General features: G+C 71.8%; 2 protein-coding genes across 4 annotated transcripts; both read left to right on the top strand.

Annotated features, from left to right (window-relative positions):
* Positions 1-116: 116 nt before the first annotated feature.
* Positions 117-9,153, top strand: PWP2 (PWP2 small subunit processome component). 2 transcript variants are annotated; one of them, XM_037524868.1, is made up of 21 exons: positions 117-161; positions 330-442; positions 975-1,069; positions 1,234-1,333; positions 1,811-1,954; positions 2,085-2,220; positions 2,375-2,625; positions 2,821-2,964; positions 3,105-3,175; positions 3,260-3,396; positions 3,608-3,756; positions 3,833-3,980; positions 4,116-4,266; positions 4,997-5,177; positions 5,792-5,939; positions 6,118-6,226; positions 6,794-6,859; positions 7,376-7,594; positions 7,717-7,867; positions 7,972-8,046; positions 8,897-9,153. In XM_037524868.1, exons 1-21 carry the CDS (start codon positions 144-146, stop codon positions 9,045-9,047), a joined length of 2,757 nt encoding a protein of 918 aa, XP_037380765.1. In that variant the 5' UTR covers positions 117-143; the 3' UTR covers positions 9,048-9,153. The 2 variants fall into 2 exon arrangements, with proteins under 2 accessions (XP_037380765.1, XP_054556222.1); XM_054700247.1 differs by lacking the exons at positions 7,376-7,594; positions 7,717-7,867; positions 7,972-8,046; positions 8,897-9,153 and adding an exon at positions 7,049-7,369.
* Positions 9,154-9,296: 143 nt separating this feature from the next.
* GATD3 (glutamine amidotransferase class 1 domain containing 3) lies at positions 9,297-14,201 on the top strand. Of its 2 annotated transcripts, none has more exons than XM_037524872.2 (7): positions 9,297-9,324; positions 10,073-10,125; positions 10,534-10,647; positions 11,434-11,553; positions 12,814-12,906; positions 13,288-13,444; positions 13,857-14,201. In XM_037524872.2, exons 3-7 carry the CDS (start codon positions 10,598-10,600, stop codon positions 13,983-13,985), a joined length of 549 nt encoding a protein of 182 aa, XP_037380769.1. In that variant the 5' UTR covers positions 9,297-9,324; positions 10,073-10,125; positions 10,534-10,597; the 3' UTR covers positions 13,986-14,201. The 2 variants fall into 2 exon arrangements, with proteins under 2 accessions (XP_037380769.1, XP_037380768.1); XM_037524871.2 differs by lacking the exon at positions 9,297-9,324 and adding an exon at positions 9,865-10,002.
* The last annotated feature ends 4,015 nt before the right edge of the window (positions 14,202-18,216 follow it).

The raw sequence follows: 18,216 nt of genomic DNA, 5'->3' as shown, positions 1-18,216 counted from the left end.
TGGCGGCGTCCGAGCGCGGCTCCTCCGGGCCGCCGGGGGCGCTGTGGACGCGGCCCGGGACTCGGGCGTGCGCGGCCCGCCCGGAAGTGCGGCGGCGGCGGCGGCGGCGGCGGGCCCTGCGCGGGGACGCACGTGCGGCCGCGATGAAGTTCTCGTACCGGGTAGGCCGGGGGGCCGGGCTGGGGGCTGGGGGCCGGGGGGGGCGGGGGGCCCGGGCCGGGGGGCCGGGCGGCGGGGGCCGGGGGGGGCGGGGGGGCCCGGGCCGGGGGGCCGGGGGCCGGGGGGGTCGGGCCCGGGTCCGGCCCCGCCCACGCGCCGCTCCCCCGCAGTTCCGCAGCCTGCTGGGCGCCGTGTACCGCCGCGGGGACCTGAGCTTCACGCGCGACGGCGGCGCCGTGGTCAGCCCCGTGGGCAACCGCGTGTCCGTGTTCGACCTCAGGAAGTGAGTCGGCGCCGGCCGGGCCGGGCGGGCGGGGCGCGGGCTCGGGGCCCCGGGGCTCCTCCGGCCCGGCTCGCCCCCCTCCCCCCGCGGGTCTCCTCGGGGCCGGCTGGGGCTCCCCCCCCCCCGGGCCGGCCCGAGGCCCCCGCAGGCCCCCTCGGCGCCGAGGGCGCCCGCGCCGCCGCCTTCCCCGCAGGGCCGGCTCCGGGCCTGCCGCGGCCGCGGCCCCTCCCTCGGGCGCTCCTGCCCGCCTGAGCGCGGGCCCGGCCGCGGGGCTTCTCCAGGCGCCGCTGAGCCCGCGCGGCCGCCCTCGGGCCCCTCCTGGAGCCGAGCCTTCCCGCGGGAGCCTGGCCGCGCGTCCCCCGTCCTCCAGGGCGGGGCGGGGGGGGTGGTTGGGGGAGCGGCCGCGGGGCGGGGGGGGGGGTGGTTGGGGGAGCGGCCGCGGGGGGGGGGGTGGTTGGGGGAGCGGCCGCGGGGCGGGGGCAGGCCCGCCCGTCCACGGGAAACCCCCCATCGCTGCGGTTTTGCTCCTCAGCAACAGATCGGACACGCTGCCCCTGGCCACGCGGTACAACGTCAAGTGCGTGGGGCTGTCCCCGGACGGCCGCCTGGCCATCATCGTCGATGAAGGTCCTGCCCTGGGGGAGGGCGGCTCTGCGGGGCGGGGCCCAGTGCTGCGGGGGTCCTGGTGGCTCTGGGGTCGGGGCATCTGCCCTGGCACGCATGTCATCGCGGATGTGGGCTGTGCCCTCAGGCCTCCGCACGGGGGTCACTGTGCCTGCCTGTCTTCGCAGGAGGCGACGCGCTGCTGGTCAGCCTGGCGTGCAGGTCCGTGCTGCACCGCTTCCACTTCCAGGGCTCCGTGCACAGCATCGCCTTCTCCCCCGACGGCAGGTAGGAGCGGGCACCTCCGAGGGGGTCCGCAGGCCGGGGGTCCCTGGCCTGTGTCCCCAGTGGGGAGGGCAGAGACCTGGCCAGGCCCAGACCTGCTTCATTTCAAGGACGGCAGGAAAAGGCCTTGAGCCCAGCTTGCGCACGTCCAGGTGGCCGTCGCGAGCGCGGAGCCTCCCCGCCGCCCAGCCCGGTCCAGCCCACAGGGCAGTGGCCACAGGTGCCCCCGCGCTTCCTGTCTCTCTCACCCTGACCCTTGCCCCCTTGGCCTGGCAGAGGCCGTCACTCCCGACAGGCCCTGGTGTCCGTGTCTGGTTGCTTTCTCCCGATTTCACCCCATCTGTGGGTCTTGGTGCCGGGGTGAGAAGAGGGCCGGGTGGGTGCAGTGCAGGCTGGCCCCGGGGCGCCACTCCAGGAAGTGGCCCCGGTGCTCCCAGCGCCCGCAGGGCCGAGGCTGCTGCTGATGGCCCTGTCTCGCAGGAAGTTTGTGGTCACCAAGGGCAACCTGGCCCAGATGTACCACGCCCCCGGGAGGAAGCGGGAGTTCAACGCTTTTGTCCTGGACAAGACCTACTTTGGTCCGTACGACGAGACCACCTGCATCGACTGGACGGACGACTCCCGGTGAGCCGGGCGGCGAGGTTGGGTGCAGAGCCGGTGCCGGGCTGCCGCGTCCCCAGAGGCCCCTGGGAGTGGCCCGGCTGGGCCTCCGGGGGGCGGCCCCAAGCCTGAGGCTGAGCCGTGCCTCCGCCAGGTGCTTCGCGGTCGGGAGCAAGGACATGTCCACCTGGGTGTTTGGGGCCGAGCGCTGGGACAACCTCATCTATTACGCACTGGGGGGGCACAAGGACGCCATCGTGGGCTGCTTCTTCGAGTCTGGCAGCCTGGACGTATGTTCCTACCGCCCAGGGCCCCTACTTGGTCAGAGCAGCAGGTGTGGGCGGCCCCGGGGCCCCTCCCCAGGTGTCCTTGGGGGCTGTGTTGGCCAGGGCGGATTGTAGGGCCTGGCTGGGCGGCCCCGCCCACCCGCCGCCTCCCCCGCAGCTGTACACGGTCAGCCAGGACGGAGCCCTGTGTGTGTGGCAGTGTGACACGCCCTCCGAGGGCCTGCGGCTGAAGGCGCCCGCGGGCTGGAGAGCCGACCTGCAGCAGGGGGCGGGCGAGGAGCAGGAGGAGCCGGAAGAGGAGGAGGAGGAGGAGGAGGAGGGCAGCGGGTGCGGGAGCACCATCCGGGGCAAAGCCGCGCCGGCCCCAGAGGAGCAGCGAGGGAAAGTGAAGTACTCCCGGCTGGCCAAGTGGGTCCCATGTGGGGCGGGATGGGGCAGGGCGCCCTGGGCGTGGGGGGATCTGCTGAGCCTGGCCTTGGGGTGCGCGTGGGACGCGGAGGCCCGGCTATCGCAGCTGCAGGCCGTGGGGCGGGCGCAGGGGCGTGTGCGGGGCGGGCCTGCCTGGGCTCGGCCCCTCCACGCTGCCGTCTCCTCGTCAATCAGGTACTTCTTCAACAAAGAAGGGGACTTCAACAGCCTGACCGCCGCGGCCTACCACAAGAAGACCCACCTCTTGGTCACCGGTTTTGCTTCTGGAATCTTCCACCTTCACGAGCTCCCAGAGTTCAACCTCATCCACTCCCTGAGGTGCAGGTGGCTCGTGGGCGGTGCCGTGCCGGCGGGGTGGGGGGGTTCTGGGTGAGCTGTGGGCCGCTGGGACGAGGGGGATTGTGTCTGGAGCCGGCGTCCGCCACCCCTCACCACCCCTCACCCCGCACCCCCAACAGCATCTCTGACCAGAGCATCACTTCCGTCGCCATCAACAGCTCCGGGGACTGGGTCGCCTTCGGCTGCTCAGGTGTGTGCTGTGCCGGGCTGCAGGCAGCGAGGGCCCGGGGGCGGGCGGGCGGCGGGGGCGTGGAGCCAGCTCTGTGTGCCGCAGGCCTGGGCCAGCTGCTGGTGTGGGAGTGGCAGAGCGAGTCCTACGTGCTCAAGCAGCAGGGCCACTTCAACAGCATGGTGTCGCTGGCCTACTCCCCCGACGGGCAGTACATCGTGACCGGCGGGGACGACGGCAAGGTGGGCGGCGCCTCGGGTAGGTGGGGCTGGGCCCCGGGAACCAGCTGTGACTTTGGGGTTTTGCCTGAAAAGGCATGGAGGGCCAGGTGGCCGGGCCGTGGACCTCGGCCAGCACCCCCACCCCCAGGTGCGGCTCCCCGGGCCCCGCGTGGGTCTCCCTTCGTGGGGCGCACGAGGCCCCGTCGGCCCCACCACGTGCCCCTGCCCGCAGGTCAAGGTGTGGAGCACCCTCAGCGGCTTCTGCTTCGTCACCTTCACGGAGCACTCGAGCGGGGTCACCGGCGTGGCCTTCACCGCCACCGGCTACGTCATCGTCACCTCTTCCATGGACGGGACCGTGCGTGCCTTTGACCTGCACAGGTGATCTCCGCGTGGGGGCGGGAGCCCGCGGGGGCCGCCCGGGGGGCCCACGACGCCGACCCGCCGCCTCCCGCAGGTACCGGAACTTCCGCACCTTCACGTCCCCCCGCCCCACCCAGTTCTCCTGCGTGGCCGTGGACTCGAGTGGGGAGATCGTCTCTGCGGGGGCCCAGGACTCCTTTGAGGTCTTCGTGTGGTCCATGCAGACGGGCCGGCTCCTGGATGTGAGTCGCCTGCTGGGCGTGGGCCGGGCCGGCAGCTGCCAGGGGCCTGGGGAGCCAGCGGGGCGTGGGCAGTCCCGGGAATTTGGGGCGGGTGGGCCGGGCGCTGCCACAGTGCTCCCCTCTTCACCGCCCTAGGTCCTGTCTGGCCACGAGGGGCCCATCAGCGGTCTGTGCTTTAACCCGACGAGGTCAGTCCTGGCCAGCGCCTCCTGGGACAGGACGGTGCGTCTGTGGGACCTGGTGGACAGCTGGAGGACTACTGAGACGCTGGCCCTGACCTCAGACGGTGAGCTGCTCGCGGTCAGCGGCGGGAGCGGGGCCGAGGACCTGGCCTGCTCCCTCTTGGGTAGGGTATGAATGGAACAGGAGCCCCGCCCCCAACTCTCGGGGTTGGGGGCCAGTCGGGGTCACCTGGCCTGCGGCTCCTGCTGCTGTCTGCACCTCCTGGGTTCACCGTGGTCCCTGAGAACTGGCCAGTTCCCTGCTTGGGGGAGCCCCGGGGAGAAGCACCAGTGAGGGCCGGCGCAGGGGTGCCTTTCCCAGCCTCCTCAAGCCTCATGTCACCCTTGACGACAGAGGTCCCCCGGGAGGAGAGCCCGGCTGCCCTGTCCGGTGGCGGCAGGGCTGGTCAGACACAGTCCAGGCCGGGCTGCCCGCTGTCCGCTGGCCCCGGATGGTGTGGGTCTTGTGTCTGGCCACTCGTGCCAAGCCTGGGCAGCTGGCTTCCCACAGGCCTCCCGCCTCTGGCAAGGTTGGGTACCTCAACAGCCTGGGCCTCAACAACTGCCACCCTCAGGCTGGTGCCGCCCCGCTCCCCCCTAAGGTGGGCGGCCTGCTGCCCATTGGCCAGCGTGGGCTCCCAGCTGCTCATGCCGGCCTCGAGGCCCCTTGGAGAGAGCAGCCCACGGGTGCCTGTGGGCCACCCACCCGCCCCGTGGTGCACAGCTGGGCTCTTTCTGGGGGATGCCCTGCCAGGCTGTGCTGCGGGGCCCCTAACCCTGATGGTCTCATGGCAGCTCTGGCCGTGACCTTTCGCCCTGACGGCACGGAGTTGGCAGTGGCTACGCTGAACTCCCAGATCACCTTCTGGGACCCCGAGAACGCCGTGCAGACTGGCTCTATCGAGGGCAGGCACGATCTCAAGACCGGCAGGAAAGAGCTGGACAGGATCACCGCCAAGCACTCGGCCAAGGGCAAGTGCGTGCCTGGGCTGCGGTGGCCAGGGCTGCTCCCAGGGACTGTGATGCAGCCGTGGCTGAGGGATGTCCCCCATGGGCTGGATGTCTGGTTCTCTGGGGGTGAGTGGAGGGACACGCTGGTGACCGCATGTGACCTGCGTTTGGCTGGGGATGACCCGCCAGTGCTCCAGCCGCCCCAGCCCTCCCGGTGGGTGGGTGGCGGCCTGTGGTGGCGTGCTGCTGTCCCCCGCCAGGGAGGCCTCGGGCTGGCGTCTCGTCTGCCGTGGCGTCCTGGGGGCGTTGCGGGCTCCAGCCTGTTGTCTGCTCTGCTCCTGCTGCGCCTTTGGTGTCGTTTCCAAGGGTCTCTGCCCAGACCAAGGTCTCTGTGTGGTGCCCAGGGCACATCAAGGCTGGATGCCCCTTAGGACGGTGCCGGCAGGCACAGTGGCCGCCGCTCCTGTGACGTCAGCTCGGGGCCGCGCCTCGCCTGGTGCTGTCCTGGCGGGCGGGGGCTGGGCCTTGGGAATCCAACTCAGCCTGGCTTCTGGGTGGGCGGTGTGGGGCGTGTCTGTGTCCTGGAGGGGTGCGGTGCTGCGTGTAGAGGGCCCCGGGTGACAGGTGCGTCCCGCCTAGGGCCTTCACCACGCTCTGCTACTCGGCGGACGGCCAGAGCATCCTGGCGGGAGGAATGTCCAGGTTCGTCTGCATTTATCACGTCAAGGAGCAGATACTCATGAAGAAGTTTGAGGTCTCCTGCAATCTGTCCCTGGATGCCATGGAGGTGGGCGCCCTGTGCCACGCACCCCTCCCAGCGCCTGCTCCCCCTCCGTGTCCTCGGCATGTCCCTGGGGATGCTGGCCGGGAGTGGTGTGGGTGTCCCACGGGAGCATCCCCTGGGGGCGGGCTGCGGTGGGCCTGGCCGTTGCCCCTGGTGGCCAGTTGGGGCTCTGCCGTGGCAGGAGTTCCTGAACCGCAGGAAGATGACAGAGTTCGGCAGCCTGGCGCTCATCGACCAAGACGCCGGCGAGGAGCAGGGAGTCGCTGTCCCGTTGCCGGGTGTAAAGAAAGGTGGGCAGAGGCCCCGGTCCCGCAGGCCACCTGCTCTGGGCCCGTGCGGAGCCTGTTGCTGGCTACCCCGGGGGGAGGGGCATAGGCACCTTGTAGGAGCTGGGCAGAAGCCTTGGGCCTGGCCCTGGTTTCCCCCTGGGAAGCCCACATCACCAGCCTGGTCTGGTTCTGTCCAGCCCTTGGGCTGACCCAGCATTGGTCACCCCGAGACGCAGAGCTCCCAGCAGAGCCCCAGATGGTCTCCGGGAGGGGCCCGAGTGCTCGGGGCCCGGGGGTGCTGGTGGTGGTCTCCTCGTCTGCGCGTCCCCCTGCCACCTGTCTCTTGCTCATGGAATTCAAAACCATACTGGGCGGGGCCGGGCCTCCCTCCACAGAGCTCCCCGTCTGGTCGTGGCAGGGCAGAGGCCTTCCCCAGCTCTTTCTGCTGTCCCACTGCCCGTGGGGACGTGTGCCCAGGCTGGCAGGGACAGCAGGCCATGGGGGTGGGGGAGGCGGGCTGGGCCTGCAGCTGGGGGGCACTGGGGCCCCCATGATGAGTCGCCAGCCTGAGAGCATCTTTGTTCTCAGGCGACATGAGCTCCCGGCACTTCAAGCCTGAGATCAGGGTGACTTCGCTGAGCTTCTCCCCGACTGGTGAGCCCAACCAGAGGGCAGGGGTGTGGGGGCTGGGCTGGGGAGCTGGCGAGGACTGTCGGGCGCACCTGCCCGCCCAGGGTCCCACGTGGCCCTTTTGCCCTGGCCGGGCATGCTGGCACCGCTCCGGCCCCGCCAGGGTTCTCTCCTGCCGTCAGGAGCCTCAGTGCCGGCCCTGCCCACCCACAGGCAGCCCCAGAGGGGAGCTGTTGGCATCGCAGAGCTGGACGGGCCTCCGGGTGGGCGGTGGATGCCGCACACACTGAAGACATGGGGACGCCATGTGGTCAGGGGCACAACCGCGGCCTGAGGGGCGAGCGTGGGGCGGCCTGGCCTGGCGGGGAGCTCCCCGGCCCCGCCTTGTTGTCTTTGTTTCCGTGTCCTGTGGGGTCAAGGGGCTGCCCCGGAGATCATGGTGGCTAAGCTGAAAGGGCCGCCTTCTGGGGAGGGTTGGGGCCTGGCGTGGGCACAGGGATGGCGCACATGCTCGCAGGCCACTGACTGCTCCGTTTCCAGGGCGCTGCTGGGCGGCCACTACCACCGAGGGGCTGCTCATCTACTCCCTGGACACCCGGCTGCTCTTTGACCCATTCGAGTTGGACACCAGCATCACCCCTGCCAGGATCCGGGCGGCACTGCGCCAGCGGGACTTCACCCGGGCTCTCCTCATGGCCTTGCGGCTCAACGAGCAGGCGCTGCTGCGGGAGGCGCTGGAGGCCGTGCCCTGGGCCGAGAGTGCGTGGGATGGGGCCCTAGAGCGAGAGCGTCTGGGGGGTGGGGCCAGGGGTGAGAGTGCGTGGGGGGGGTTCCCCTGCCGAGTGTCTCCTGGAGCAAGCGGGGCGCCCCTTTTCTCGCAGTTGAGGTGGTCAGCGCCTCCCTCCCTGAGCTGTATGTGGAGAGAGTGCTGGAATTCTTGGCTTCCACCTTGGAAGTGTCTCGCCACCTGGAATTCTATCTCATCTGGACGCAGAAGCTGCTCCTGTCGCACGGACAGAAACTGAAGTCCAGGTGGGTGCCTGCACCCCCTCGCTGGTGTCCCCGGGTGGCTCTCCAAGCAGCCGGCCGGCGGGTCGGGCAGGCTGTGCTGCCACGAGCTCACGGTGTCTCCGCAGGGCGGGTGTGCTACTGCCGGCCGTGCAGTTCCTGCAGAAGAGCATCCAGCGGCACCTGGACGATCTCTCGAAACTGTAGGTCTTGGGGTTGGGGTGGTGGGGTGTGGGGGCCTGGCCCAGCCCTCGCTGGGGCTCGGGGGCCCCGGGCTTGCAGGGACCTGGAGTTCCTAGACAGCGAGGCCAGTGCAGCGCCGGCCTCTCCCCTCCAGGTGGTCAGGTCCCTACCTGCGGTGCTCCCTCCCCTGGGGCCGGGTGGAGCCCTGAAGGTCACAGCTTGGTCCCTCCTGGGGTTGCCCCTAGACCAGGTGTGTGGTGTAAGGGGGTAATGGTTCTGACCGGGGCTTGAAGGCCAGGGCTCCCGGCTCTGCTCCTGATGCCTGCCCTGGCATGGCGTGGTCCGCAGTTGTCCCCAGTCGTATTCACGTCGGGACGAGCCCTTCCTCGAGCGCAGAGCGCTAGCCCTGCCCTATGCGGGGAGAGCCGCTGAGGCCGGCACTGCTGTGCTGGCTGCACCTGGCCTTTTGAACATCGGTGTGGGGGCCCCGGCTACCTGGTCGGCCCCGGGCGCAGTCCTGGGGCCCTGCCTGTCCTGGTCCCACCAGTTCATTTTTCCGTGACTCTGGGCCCGTCCTCCCCGGGGGTTGCTGCATCAGCCGTGGCTGGGTGTCCACCAGCACCAAGGGCGTGTCTGTCTGGTCGGGCTGGCGTGGGCAGTGAGCACCGCTGGCTCGCATCGTCCGGCTGTCCCCAAGGGGCCATTGCTCCAGGGCTGTTGGGGGCAGGAGTGGGGTCTTGGGAGCGGGCCAGGGAGTGGGGCTCATGCTGTCCACGACAGGTTCCTGGGGTAACAAGGAGGTATTTGGGTGCTGGCTGGGCCTGGCGCCGGCGACCCTGCTGCTCCCTGACACGCGTGCACCCCCCACAGCTGCGACTGGAACCGCTACAGCCTGCAGTTCGCGCTGGCCCTGTCCCGGCAGCGGGGCCTGAAACGCCCCTCCGAGCCCCTGGACGGCGGGGACGGGGCCGTGTCTGGAGAGGACGACGGTGGCGAGGACAGCCTGAACCTGCTGGGCTAGAGCCGCGCGGCTGCCGCCCCCGATGGACGCGCCGGCCCCGGACACGGGGCCGGGGACTGTGGACTGGACGCCGGGCTGGCCGAGTCCCCCCGTCGGGAGCAGGGCGGGCCTGGAGCCCGGGCTGGAGGCCGAGCGGGCCGCGGACTGGAGCGCCCGGCGCGGGCCGGGACTGGGGGCGCCTGCGCGGCGCTGGCGGGGGCGGGGGCCGGGGCCGGGGCGCGAGGGGCGGGCCCGGCTGGAGTAAAGGCGCAGCTGTGGCCGAACTCGGCGGCTCTCGGTGACTCTCGGTGACTGCGGCCGCAGGGGGCGCGGGGCCGTCGGGCCTGGAGGGGGGAGGGGGCGGCCGCCCGGGCCGGGTCCCGGCGCCCAGGGGCTGGGGGGGCGGGCGCAGCCCCGGGGCGGCTCCGAGTCCGCGGGCCGAGGCGCGGTGCGGGGGATGCGGGGACCCTGCGCCCCGGCCCGGGCGCCCTGCACGCGCAGGCAGGCCGGGCCCGCGCTCCCCGCGGAGTCGCGGCGGGGCGGACGCCCGGGGCCGGGCCGGGCCGGGCCGGGCCGGGCCGGGCCCTCCCCGCGCGCCGCAGCACCAGGGGCCCGGGTGGGCCGGCGGCGGGAGTGCGCAGGCGCGGGGCACGACGGGCGGGAGTGCGCAGGCGCGGGGCACGACGGGCCGGCGGCGGGAGGGCGCAGGCGCGGGGCGGGCCCTCCAGCTCCCTGGGTCTGCGCAGGCGCGGGCGGGGCGCAGGCGCAGTGGCGGCCGCACAGCGGCGACCCGGGCTCGGCCGCGCGCGACCTTCCGACCCGCGGGCGCCCCGCAGCCATGGCGGCCGTGCGCGCGCTGCTGGCGCCCCGGCTGGCGGCGGCCTCCGCCTTCGCGCCGCGGCCCGGCGGCCGGGCGGCGCCCCCGCGCGCGGCTCTCCACGGCTCCGCGCCGCGCGCCGGGCCCCGCGTCGCGCTGGTGAGCGGGGCCCGGGGGCGGGGGGGGCGCGCTGGCCCCCCGGCCGCCCCTCGACTGCCTCTCCCCGCAGGTGCTGTCCGGGTGCGGCGTCTACGACGGCGCGGAGATCCACGAGGCCTCGGCGTGAGTCCCCGGAGGCCCCTCCCGCGGCCCGGGGCGCCCGCAGGCGCGGGGGGGGCGGGCGGGGGCCGCTGCCGGCCCCGACCTCTCCGGGCCTCGGCTCGGGGGGCTGTTGTCCCGCACGGCCGCCCTGGGCCGCCGCTGCGGGGGGCAGGTGGGCAGCGGCCAGCACTGCTCCGGGCCTCGGCCTCCCCGGCAGAAGCTGGGGGGTCAGCAGCCGAGCCCCCGCAGCCTGGGGCAGGGCGGAGCCCCCCAGCAGCTCGGGCACTGCGCCAGGACAGCCGGCTTGCAGAGGGCTGTGCGCACTAGCTGGCTCGTGGCCACGAGCTGGGGTTCCGGGTCACTGGGCTGCCGCTGGCAGCGGCTCCTTGTCCCCCGAGGAGCTCACCCCCGCCGCTCTGCTCCCCGCAGGGTGCTGGTCCACCTGAGCCGGGCCGGGGCCGACGTCCAGATCTTCGCTCCCAACGTCCCCCAGATGCACGTGGTCGACCACACCAAGGGCCAGCCTTCCGAGAAGGAGACCAGGTGCGGTCCTGCTCTCCCACCGGGGGTCCCTTTGTCCTGCCCGATGGCAGCCGCCGCCGCACCTGTGTCCTCCCCTCGGCAGCCGCTCGGGCAGCGGGTGACACCGGAGCCTCAGGTGCACCCTCCACCCCGTGGCCGTCAGTGGGGGCAGACTGCTGCGGAGCGACTGCCTCAGGCCTGTCTGCACCAAAGGCCATACGGTTCCTCGCATTCTCCCACCACTCACTTGGCCCTGAACGTGTCTGTGTGGCTCCCGGAAACACGTCTGTGGCGAGGCCCTTGCCCCTGGGGTTGGGGTGCACCCAGGCCCTCTTCTGCCATCGCCCACGGGTCCTGCCCAACCCTGTTGGACCTGTAGGCAACGGCCTTGGGGCTGTGGTTCGGGCTCTGCCGCTGGGTGCAGACCACGGAAGGTGGGAAGGTGGAACCGCAGCCGCTTCTAGGGCTTGGCTTCCGGAACCAGGGGTCACCCCTGCCCTGTGCTGCTGCTCGCCACCAGTCGTTGTCTGTCCTGGATCTGTGTGCAGACGCAGACGTGACTACTCCAGGGCCCAGGCGGACCCTGCGTGCTGCTGCCCCGGCTGACGGGGGAGCCTGGCCAATCAGGCCTGGGGGAGAGTTTGTGTCAGGAAGGTCCCCCGCGCCAGGCCTGTGGCCCCGTGGTCTTTCCGGGTAGCCACCTTAGAGGTGCGTGTGGGAACTTGGCTGCCTGCTTGGCGTGGGCTCTGCCCTCCCCATCTCGCACCCTCGCCTGAGCCTCTCGGGGCTTGTTCGCGTCTCTTCCAGGAATGTCCTGACTGAATCGGCTCGGATCGCCCGCGGCAAGATCACTGACCTGGCTGAGCTCAGCGCTGCCCGCCACGACGCCGCCATCTTCCCCGGGGGCTTCGGAGCCGCCAAAAACCTGTGCGTGTTAAACCCTGGGGCTTGGTTTTTGCACTCGGGAGGTGGGTGGGAGCGATCTAGTCATGTGACTGGCTCTTAAGGGCTTTGGGGCCCAGGGACGTAACTGGGGCGGGGTGGCCCAGAACTGCTGCAGGCCTGACTCAGGCTGTGTGAGTACCCTAGGCCTGGCCGCCGTGTGGCCGAGGCCGCCTGTGAGATGGCCACTGTGGGCGGTGGTCCTTGATCTCCGCAAAGATGTTTTCTCTCCTGCGGCCTGGTCTTGCCACAGGGCGGCTGCCCGTCCCCTGAGCCTTTCAGACGAGGGTTCTGGCTGGGGAGGCCGCCCAGTGCGGCCGTCCCGGGCTTTCATGTCCTTTTCTCGCGCCTTTTCTGCTCTTTTGCTTGTAGTTTTCGGGGACGTCCTCTGTGCGGCTTTGGTCCTGCCGCCCTCTGCGGTGGCTGGGGCTGTGCTGCTCCCACCTCACCGTGCCTTGGCAGTCTTTCATGCTGCCAGCCACGTCCTGTCTCTGACGTTCCCGCTGGGCTTTTGCTGCGACACGCTGTGTGGCTACCCCCCTCCCGCCGCCTGTGCAGCTGCCAGCCTGCACCCTCTCCCGTGGACGCGCAGACGTGGGCGTGCGGGTGGTGGTTCTGGTCAGCGGGTGAGCCCAGGACACACACTCAGGGGAGCTGTGGCCTTTGGTTTCTAACCATCTTCTCCCCGCCTTGGCAGGAGAAAGCGAGGTCCTCTCGGGCAGGGCTCTTCTCTGTGGGGCTGCCGCCCTCACGGGGGCGGGAGGCCACTGTAGGGACCAAGGGTCTCGAGCCTGGGTCCGGGCCTTTCGCACGTGTTGCCGATCTGGCATGTCCTCGCGGGAGGCCTGTGGCGGCGGCGCCTGCCTCCCGTCCTCGCCTGGGCCCTGGCGGTCGTTTGCAGGTGCTGAGGCGCACCCCGTGGGGACCTCGGGCCGCGGCGCCGTGGCAGACACGCAGGCGCCCCGGGAGGGCGGGGGCAGGGCCGTGCGCGCCGAGACAGGCGGGCCCGGCCTGGGGAGATGGCCCGCGCCTCAGCTCTGGCTTTGGGGGCCGCTCGGCCAGGCCGTGGCTGCCGCCATCTGCTCCACTCGCCTCGCCGGCCCTCCTGCGCCTGCACTGCTCGCCGTGACGCCCCAAGAGCCGCCGTCTCGTGAAAATCCCTCTGCGTGGAGACACGCTCCTCTCCCCTCCCCCCACCCCATCCTGCCGGGTGTCCTGAGACGAGCGCGGGCCCTCCTCCCCCAGGAGCACCTTCGCCGTGGACGGCAAGGACTGCAAGGTCAACGGGGACGTGGCGCGCGTGCTGAAGGAGTTCCACGGGGCCGGGAAGCCCATCGGGTAGGTGGGGGCCGGGGCGGGCCCCATTTGTGCTGGGCGTTTGCTTGGCCACCCCCGCACAGGAAGGGGGGGCTGGAGGCGGGGCGGGGGGAGGTGCCAGCGAGTCTCTGTGACCGCGCCCAGCATCGGGCCTTAGCGCTGCCTTCTCTGCCGTGACCTTGGTGCTGGACGGCGAGTCGGGCCAGGGCTGGCTGACACCCGGGGCTCGGGCTCAGGCACGCGGGCAGCTGGATTCCTGGCGCCCGCCCCCAGCTGGCTGGGCCGAGCCTTGCAGCCCAGGTGCGCGGCAGTGCCACTCCCCACCCGCCCGTTCTGGGGTCGTCACGTCCCTCTCGAGGCATGTGCTGGCCCAGCCTGAGTGGGTGCCCCCCCCCCGCCCAGCCTGTGCTGCATCGCGCCCGTCCTGGCGGCCAAGGTGCTCCGCGGCGTGGAGGTCACCGTGGGCCACGAGCAGGAGGAGGGCGGCAGGTGGCCGTACGCCGGGACCGCGGAGGCCATCAAGGCCCTGGGTGCCAAGCACTGCGTGAGGGACGTCAGCATATCCTTGTGGGGGGTGCGGGAGGGGCTGCTGGTCCTGCCTCCACGTCCGTCCAGGGGTCAGCCCTCGGGCCGGGAGTCCCCTGGAGCCGGCGTCGGGGCCGGGTGAGCCACGTGCCGGGGGCGGGCAGCCCCCGCTCTCCTTGGGCTGGTGCTGGTGGGTGGGGCATCCGAGACCCCTCGCGGAGCTGCTGGTGGCCGAGCCAGAGCCCGCATGGCTGGGCAGGGCTGTGGACGCAGGCCCTCCTGGAGGTGCCGCTGCCCTGATCGCCGCCGGGCCCCCGGCATGGTGGCAGGGCCAGGGGGGCCGCCGTCAGCCCGTCGGCTGGTCCTGCAGGAGGGCCCCGTTCCCAAGGGCATCTGGGAGAAGGGCGGGCCCCTGCCCCGCGGTGTTTTCCCTAACGGCTGTGCACGAGGCCCACGTGGACCAGAAGAACAAGGTGGTCACCACCCCGGCCTTCATGTGCGAGACGGCGCTGCACCACGTGCACGACGGGATTGGCGCCATGGTCAGGGAAGTGCTGAGGCTCATCCAGAAGTGACCACGTGGCCCAGCGGGTGCGAGGGCTGGCACCGGCCCTGGGGCGCCCCGGCTGGCTGCTGCCCCTTTCCTTGTGCGCCCCGAACACCAGAGGCGCCAGCCTGTCGGGTGGGGTCAGTCGGGAGACGGCCATCCTGGGTCCACGTCCCTGGAAGGAAAGATTAAAGTTCTTCGGTAGTCAGGAAGCCAAAATGCCACGTGTGGTGCGGCAGCCTCTCTCAGGGTCCTGCTGGCGGCACAGGCCAGGCGGGGGCCCCTGGCGGGAGGACGGGGCGCCACGCAGAGGGCAGCGGTGTGCCAGCGGCCCCCTGCCACGAGCTTGGAGAAGCTGCTGGGCCGGCCCTCTGGGCCTGCGTGGAGGTCCCTTGTGCAGCGGGGGGCAGCGGACAGCGGGCCTGATGCCCATGTTCGCCCAGCCCCCGTGGCTCCCTGGCACCAGGGCTGTGGCCATGACCTCACTGCCCTTCTTCCACTGGCTCTTGGCCGAGCGGCCCTTCCTCAGCTGAAACTGGGGCCCGGGCTCCCCGCAGCCCTCAGGGCGTCACCCCATCCCACGCGGCCTGGGCCCCCAGCTGTCGGGTGGGCGTCGGCCGGACACGCTGAGAAGCTGGTGTGTCACGAGGCCGTGAGAGCGCCAGAGCACGAGGTGACCTTGGCAGGTGGCCACGGTGGAGCGCCCTGGGGCCTGAGGACAGAGCTCTCTGGAAACAAGACCCTGGCCCTGGCTGCTCGGCGCAGCGAGTCCTTGGGTGCCCTGGCACGGGAGGCGGCGTGCAGACCGGCAGAGCCGGGGCCCGGGCAGCTGCTGCTGTCCAGCCTGGGCCGCCCCCCTCACAGGACTCCAGAGCGGCCAGTGTCCCCCTCCTCAGATCCCTGCGGCCTGTGTGTGGCCACATCCCAGGCCAGGCTGGCAGCGTGTGACCCGACACGAGAGGGCGGGTTCAGAAGTGGGCTTGCGGCGCAGGGGGAGGGGGGCTGGGCGGGGCCGGCCAGGGCAGGTGCGTTGTGGGCTTGGGGCAGACGGGGTCCCCCTGGAGGGGGAGCAGGCTGGGCGGGGACAGGCGCCTTCACGCTAGGGTAAGCAGGAGTCGGGCGTGTGTGTGAAGGGTGGTCCCGGAGGAGGAGGGCCAGTTCTTCCCAGCAGGAGCAGGAGAGACTCCAAGGACATGAGGGGAGTGTGGGCGTTGGGGGTGCCCGGAGGCCGCTTGGTGCGTTCGGGCCGGCGAGGAGCACCTCAGCTGCCTGTGGTCTGGTCGAGGCTGTCCCCGTGGGCGGGTGGCCTGCCTGAGCCCCACTGGCCAGCTGCACCCCAGGGCTGCAGTGCCTTGGACGCTGGGCGCCCCACGGCTCCACAGGCCGCCCGGCTTCCTTCTGCGGCCTCCTGTCGTTCCTGCGACCGTGGGTGGGAACCTGGCGCCACGTCAGCACCCCCGACCACGCCGTGCCCGAGGCTCGGGCTAAGCTGCTTTCGCTCGTCCCCCAAGTGCCATTTTCCTTCCACGGGCTTTAAAGACGCGTCACGATCCCTCCTGGGCCCGCGCTGCCGGGAGCGGGCTGCCTGCCCCGGCAGGTTCCCAGCCCAGCTGTGGCGCGCCGTCTTCAGCTCTGTCCCCGCACCCAGAGGCGGCTTTCTGTGGCCTCAGGCCCGTGCAGGTGTGTCCTGCGACCTGGGGTGGCCAGGGTTGGCCGGCCCTTGGCCCGGGCGTCCCTGCGACCCACACCACGACTGCACCGGGTGAGCACCTCCGGGGAGGTTGAGGCCAAGCCCACGCAGCAAGCCGCTGCACTCCCTTGCGGGGCTTGGTCTGGTCAGTTTGGGTCTTGGGCCACCTCTGAAGCGCTCCCCAAAGTGGATTATCTAGTTTATCCCTCGGCGGCTCTTCTCTCAAGTGCTTTAGTTAATTTTTTAAAAAATATTTTTGCACACAAGAGCTGGGGTGCGGGCCAGAGGTGCGGGGGTGAGAGGACTCCCCAGAGACAGAGTGGGGAGCAGAACTCAGCTTCTGGCTGAGTTCCCAAGAGTGAACACCCAACCGAACTGCCTCTCCCCGAAGTGGGACTCTCAAACCCACTTTTAAATCTGGGGTGCTCTGGGCAGCAACCAGCGAGGCCTCCACCTGGTGGGGCCCTGTCTCCCTGGCAGGCTGTGTCCCCCGCAGTCCCGTCACCTCCCCATGGGCAGGACAGCTGCCGGCCGCGCCCGCGCTGTGGGCCTCTTGGTGCAGCCAGGGGCTCTGGCCCAGAGCAGGTGCGCGGCGGCTGCAGGTGCAGACGCCTGATCTCCAGGTGGCCCCGGGCGGGAGCGCCCACTGCTGGCAGCCCTGGCACAGAGTGACCCCAGACAGGGCCGGGGGTCAGGCGCCCCCTCAGCCCGTTGAGCTGTGTCATGCCGGAGCAGGTCCCGCAGGTGTCGCACACTCGCCGCGGGGCTCCCCTGGGGCACCCCCATGTGCCAACCAGGCGCTCACCACCCAGGTGAGGACGGGACTCTGGGCTCCCGGGCCTCACCACTGCCGGGCCGGAACTCCGCCTTGCCCGGGGTTGTCACACCCATGGCCACCCTGCCCGCTCTGCGCCCGCCCCTGCGCCCGCACCCGGGCTGGTCCGCCCCTCGGCACGGAGGTGCACAGGCCCGCGTCGCTGCTCAGTCCAGCCGGGGCCAGCCCCGAAGTCCTCGCTCCGGAGGCCTGTGGAGCAAACGGGACTCGAGACTGGACCCCGTGTCCGCAGACGTCCAGGTCGTGCTTTGCAGAGAAACCTTCTCCCAGTTCTTGAGAACACAAGCCCCGGCTGCCGCGGGGGCCTGCGCTGCGCTCACCCCAGCCAGGGGGCGCCACTGTGGCCCCGCGTCCTGCCCAGGGTCTCGGGCTCCCGTGCTGCGCGGTGGCAGGCACCTTGCCGCCCACTGCCAGGTGGGGCCCCGTGCCCGCGGCCCAGAGAGGGCGTTCTGGGCGCCCGCCTCTGCGCTCCTGCCCCGCCGCGGCAGGCCCCTGCGTCTGGGGGCCGGCCCTCCGGGTTCGGGTGGCAGGAGCACGCGGTGCTGGGCCCTCCTCCCAGCTGCAGGCTCCTCTTGGGGGCGCCCTCTGCAGGGCCCAGGGATGGGGGTGGCGCCCACAGGACCACCCGTGGAGGGCTGGTGGCCTCCACGCCTCCTGGACAGCCTCGCCTGTGAAACGGAGCAGGAAGGATGAGGACGCGCTGCTAGAGCCCGGGGGGTGGGGGGTCACGCCGGGGTCTGGAGAGAAGGTGCAGCTTTGCACCGCCACCGCCCACGAGGGGGCGCCCCTGTGCAGGGGCAACCACCACTGGGCCCGAGCCGGGGTCACCCGGGAGGCTGTGGGGTGCAGGACGTCTCAGCGTGGTCAGGCCTGAGGGCCAACCGGGGACGGGGGGAGGCCACAGTGCCGGGCGACAGCCGAGTCGGAGCCCTGGAGCACGGCGTCCAGCCCGTCCCCCCGGGGGGCCCGCGGGCCCTGTCCGCCATCTCGGGCCCGGCCGCTCCCACCCCAGGGCCTGCGCTGGAGGCCGCTGCGGCACTGAGACCCCTCCCGCTGGGCCCCTCTGCATGGCCGTCCAGGGGCGGCTTCTCCCCCAGGCGCCCGTGCCCCCGCCGCTCCGGCCCCTTGCCCGGTCCCCTCAGCCTCCCCGGCACCGGGGGGACTGCAAGGTCCTGGCTCCAGACCTGGCCGCCCCCGGCCTCTGCTGCCTCTGCCGGCACCCCTGTCTGTTGACACCACCCTGCGCCCCCCCGCGTGTCCCCCACCTGCTGGCGCTGGAGGTGGGGCTCTTCCCACCTGGCCCAGGCTTATCCCCCTCGCTCTGCCCTCGTGGGCCTGCCCTGTCCCTGAGCGTGACCGCACAGCAGAGGCAGTCGAGGGGCTGCCTCTGTGGCTGGGTGGGCTGTGCGCCTGTGCCCGGGGCACCCGTCCTGGGGGCCCTGCGGCTCTCTGGCCCGGGGCCAGACTTCCCTGACTTGAGCTGGGGCTTTCCTGGGGAGGCTCCTGCCGCAGACGGTTCCCGGGGAAACCCCGTGTGAAAGTGGAGTCAGGAGGGCAGGGCCGTCAGGCTGGCCCTGAGCCAGACTCTCTTGCCACTTCGCCGGCCCCTCGCCCTGGCCTGTGCCAGTCTGGGGGCCGCTTCCTGGGCTTCCTAGCCCCCAGAGGGCGCCCACCCCTTCCCACCTGGCTCTCCACAGACCCCGGGGACCGGGAGGGACCCAGACAGGGTCCAGC

Source organism: Talpa occidentalis, unplaced genomic scaffold, assembly GCF_014898055.3.
Source record: "Talpa occidentalis isolate TD23 unplaced genomic scaffold, MPIMG_talOcc4v2.1 talOcc4.4, whole genome shotgun sequence".
In the NCBI taxonomy this organism is placed as follows: Eukaryota; Metazoa; Chordata; class Mammalia; order Eulipotyphla; family Talpidae; genus Talpa; species Talpa occidentalis.
Note: the sequence above shows the minus strand (reverse complement) of the source record. Positions and strands in the feature narration are given on the sequence as shown.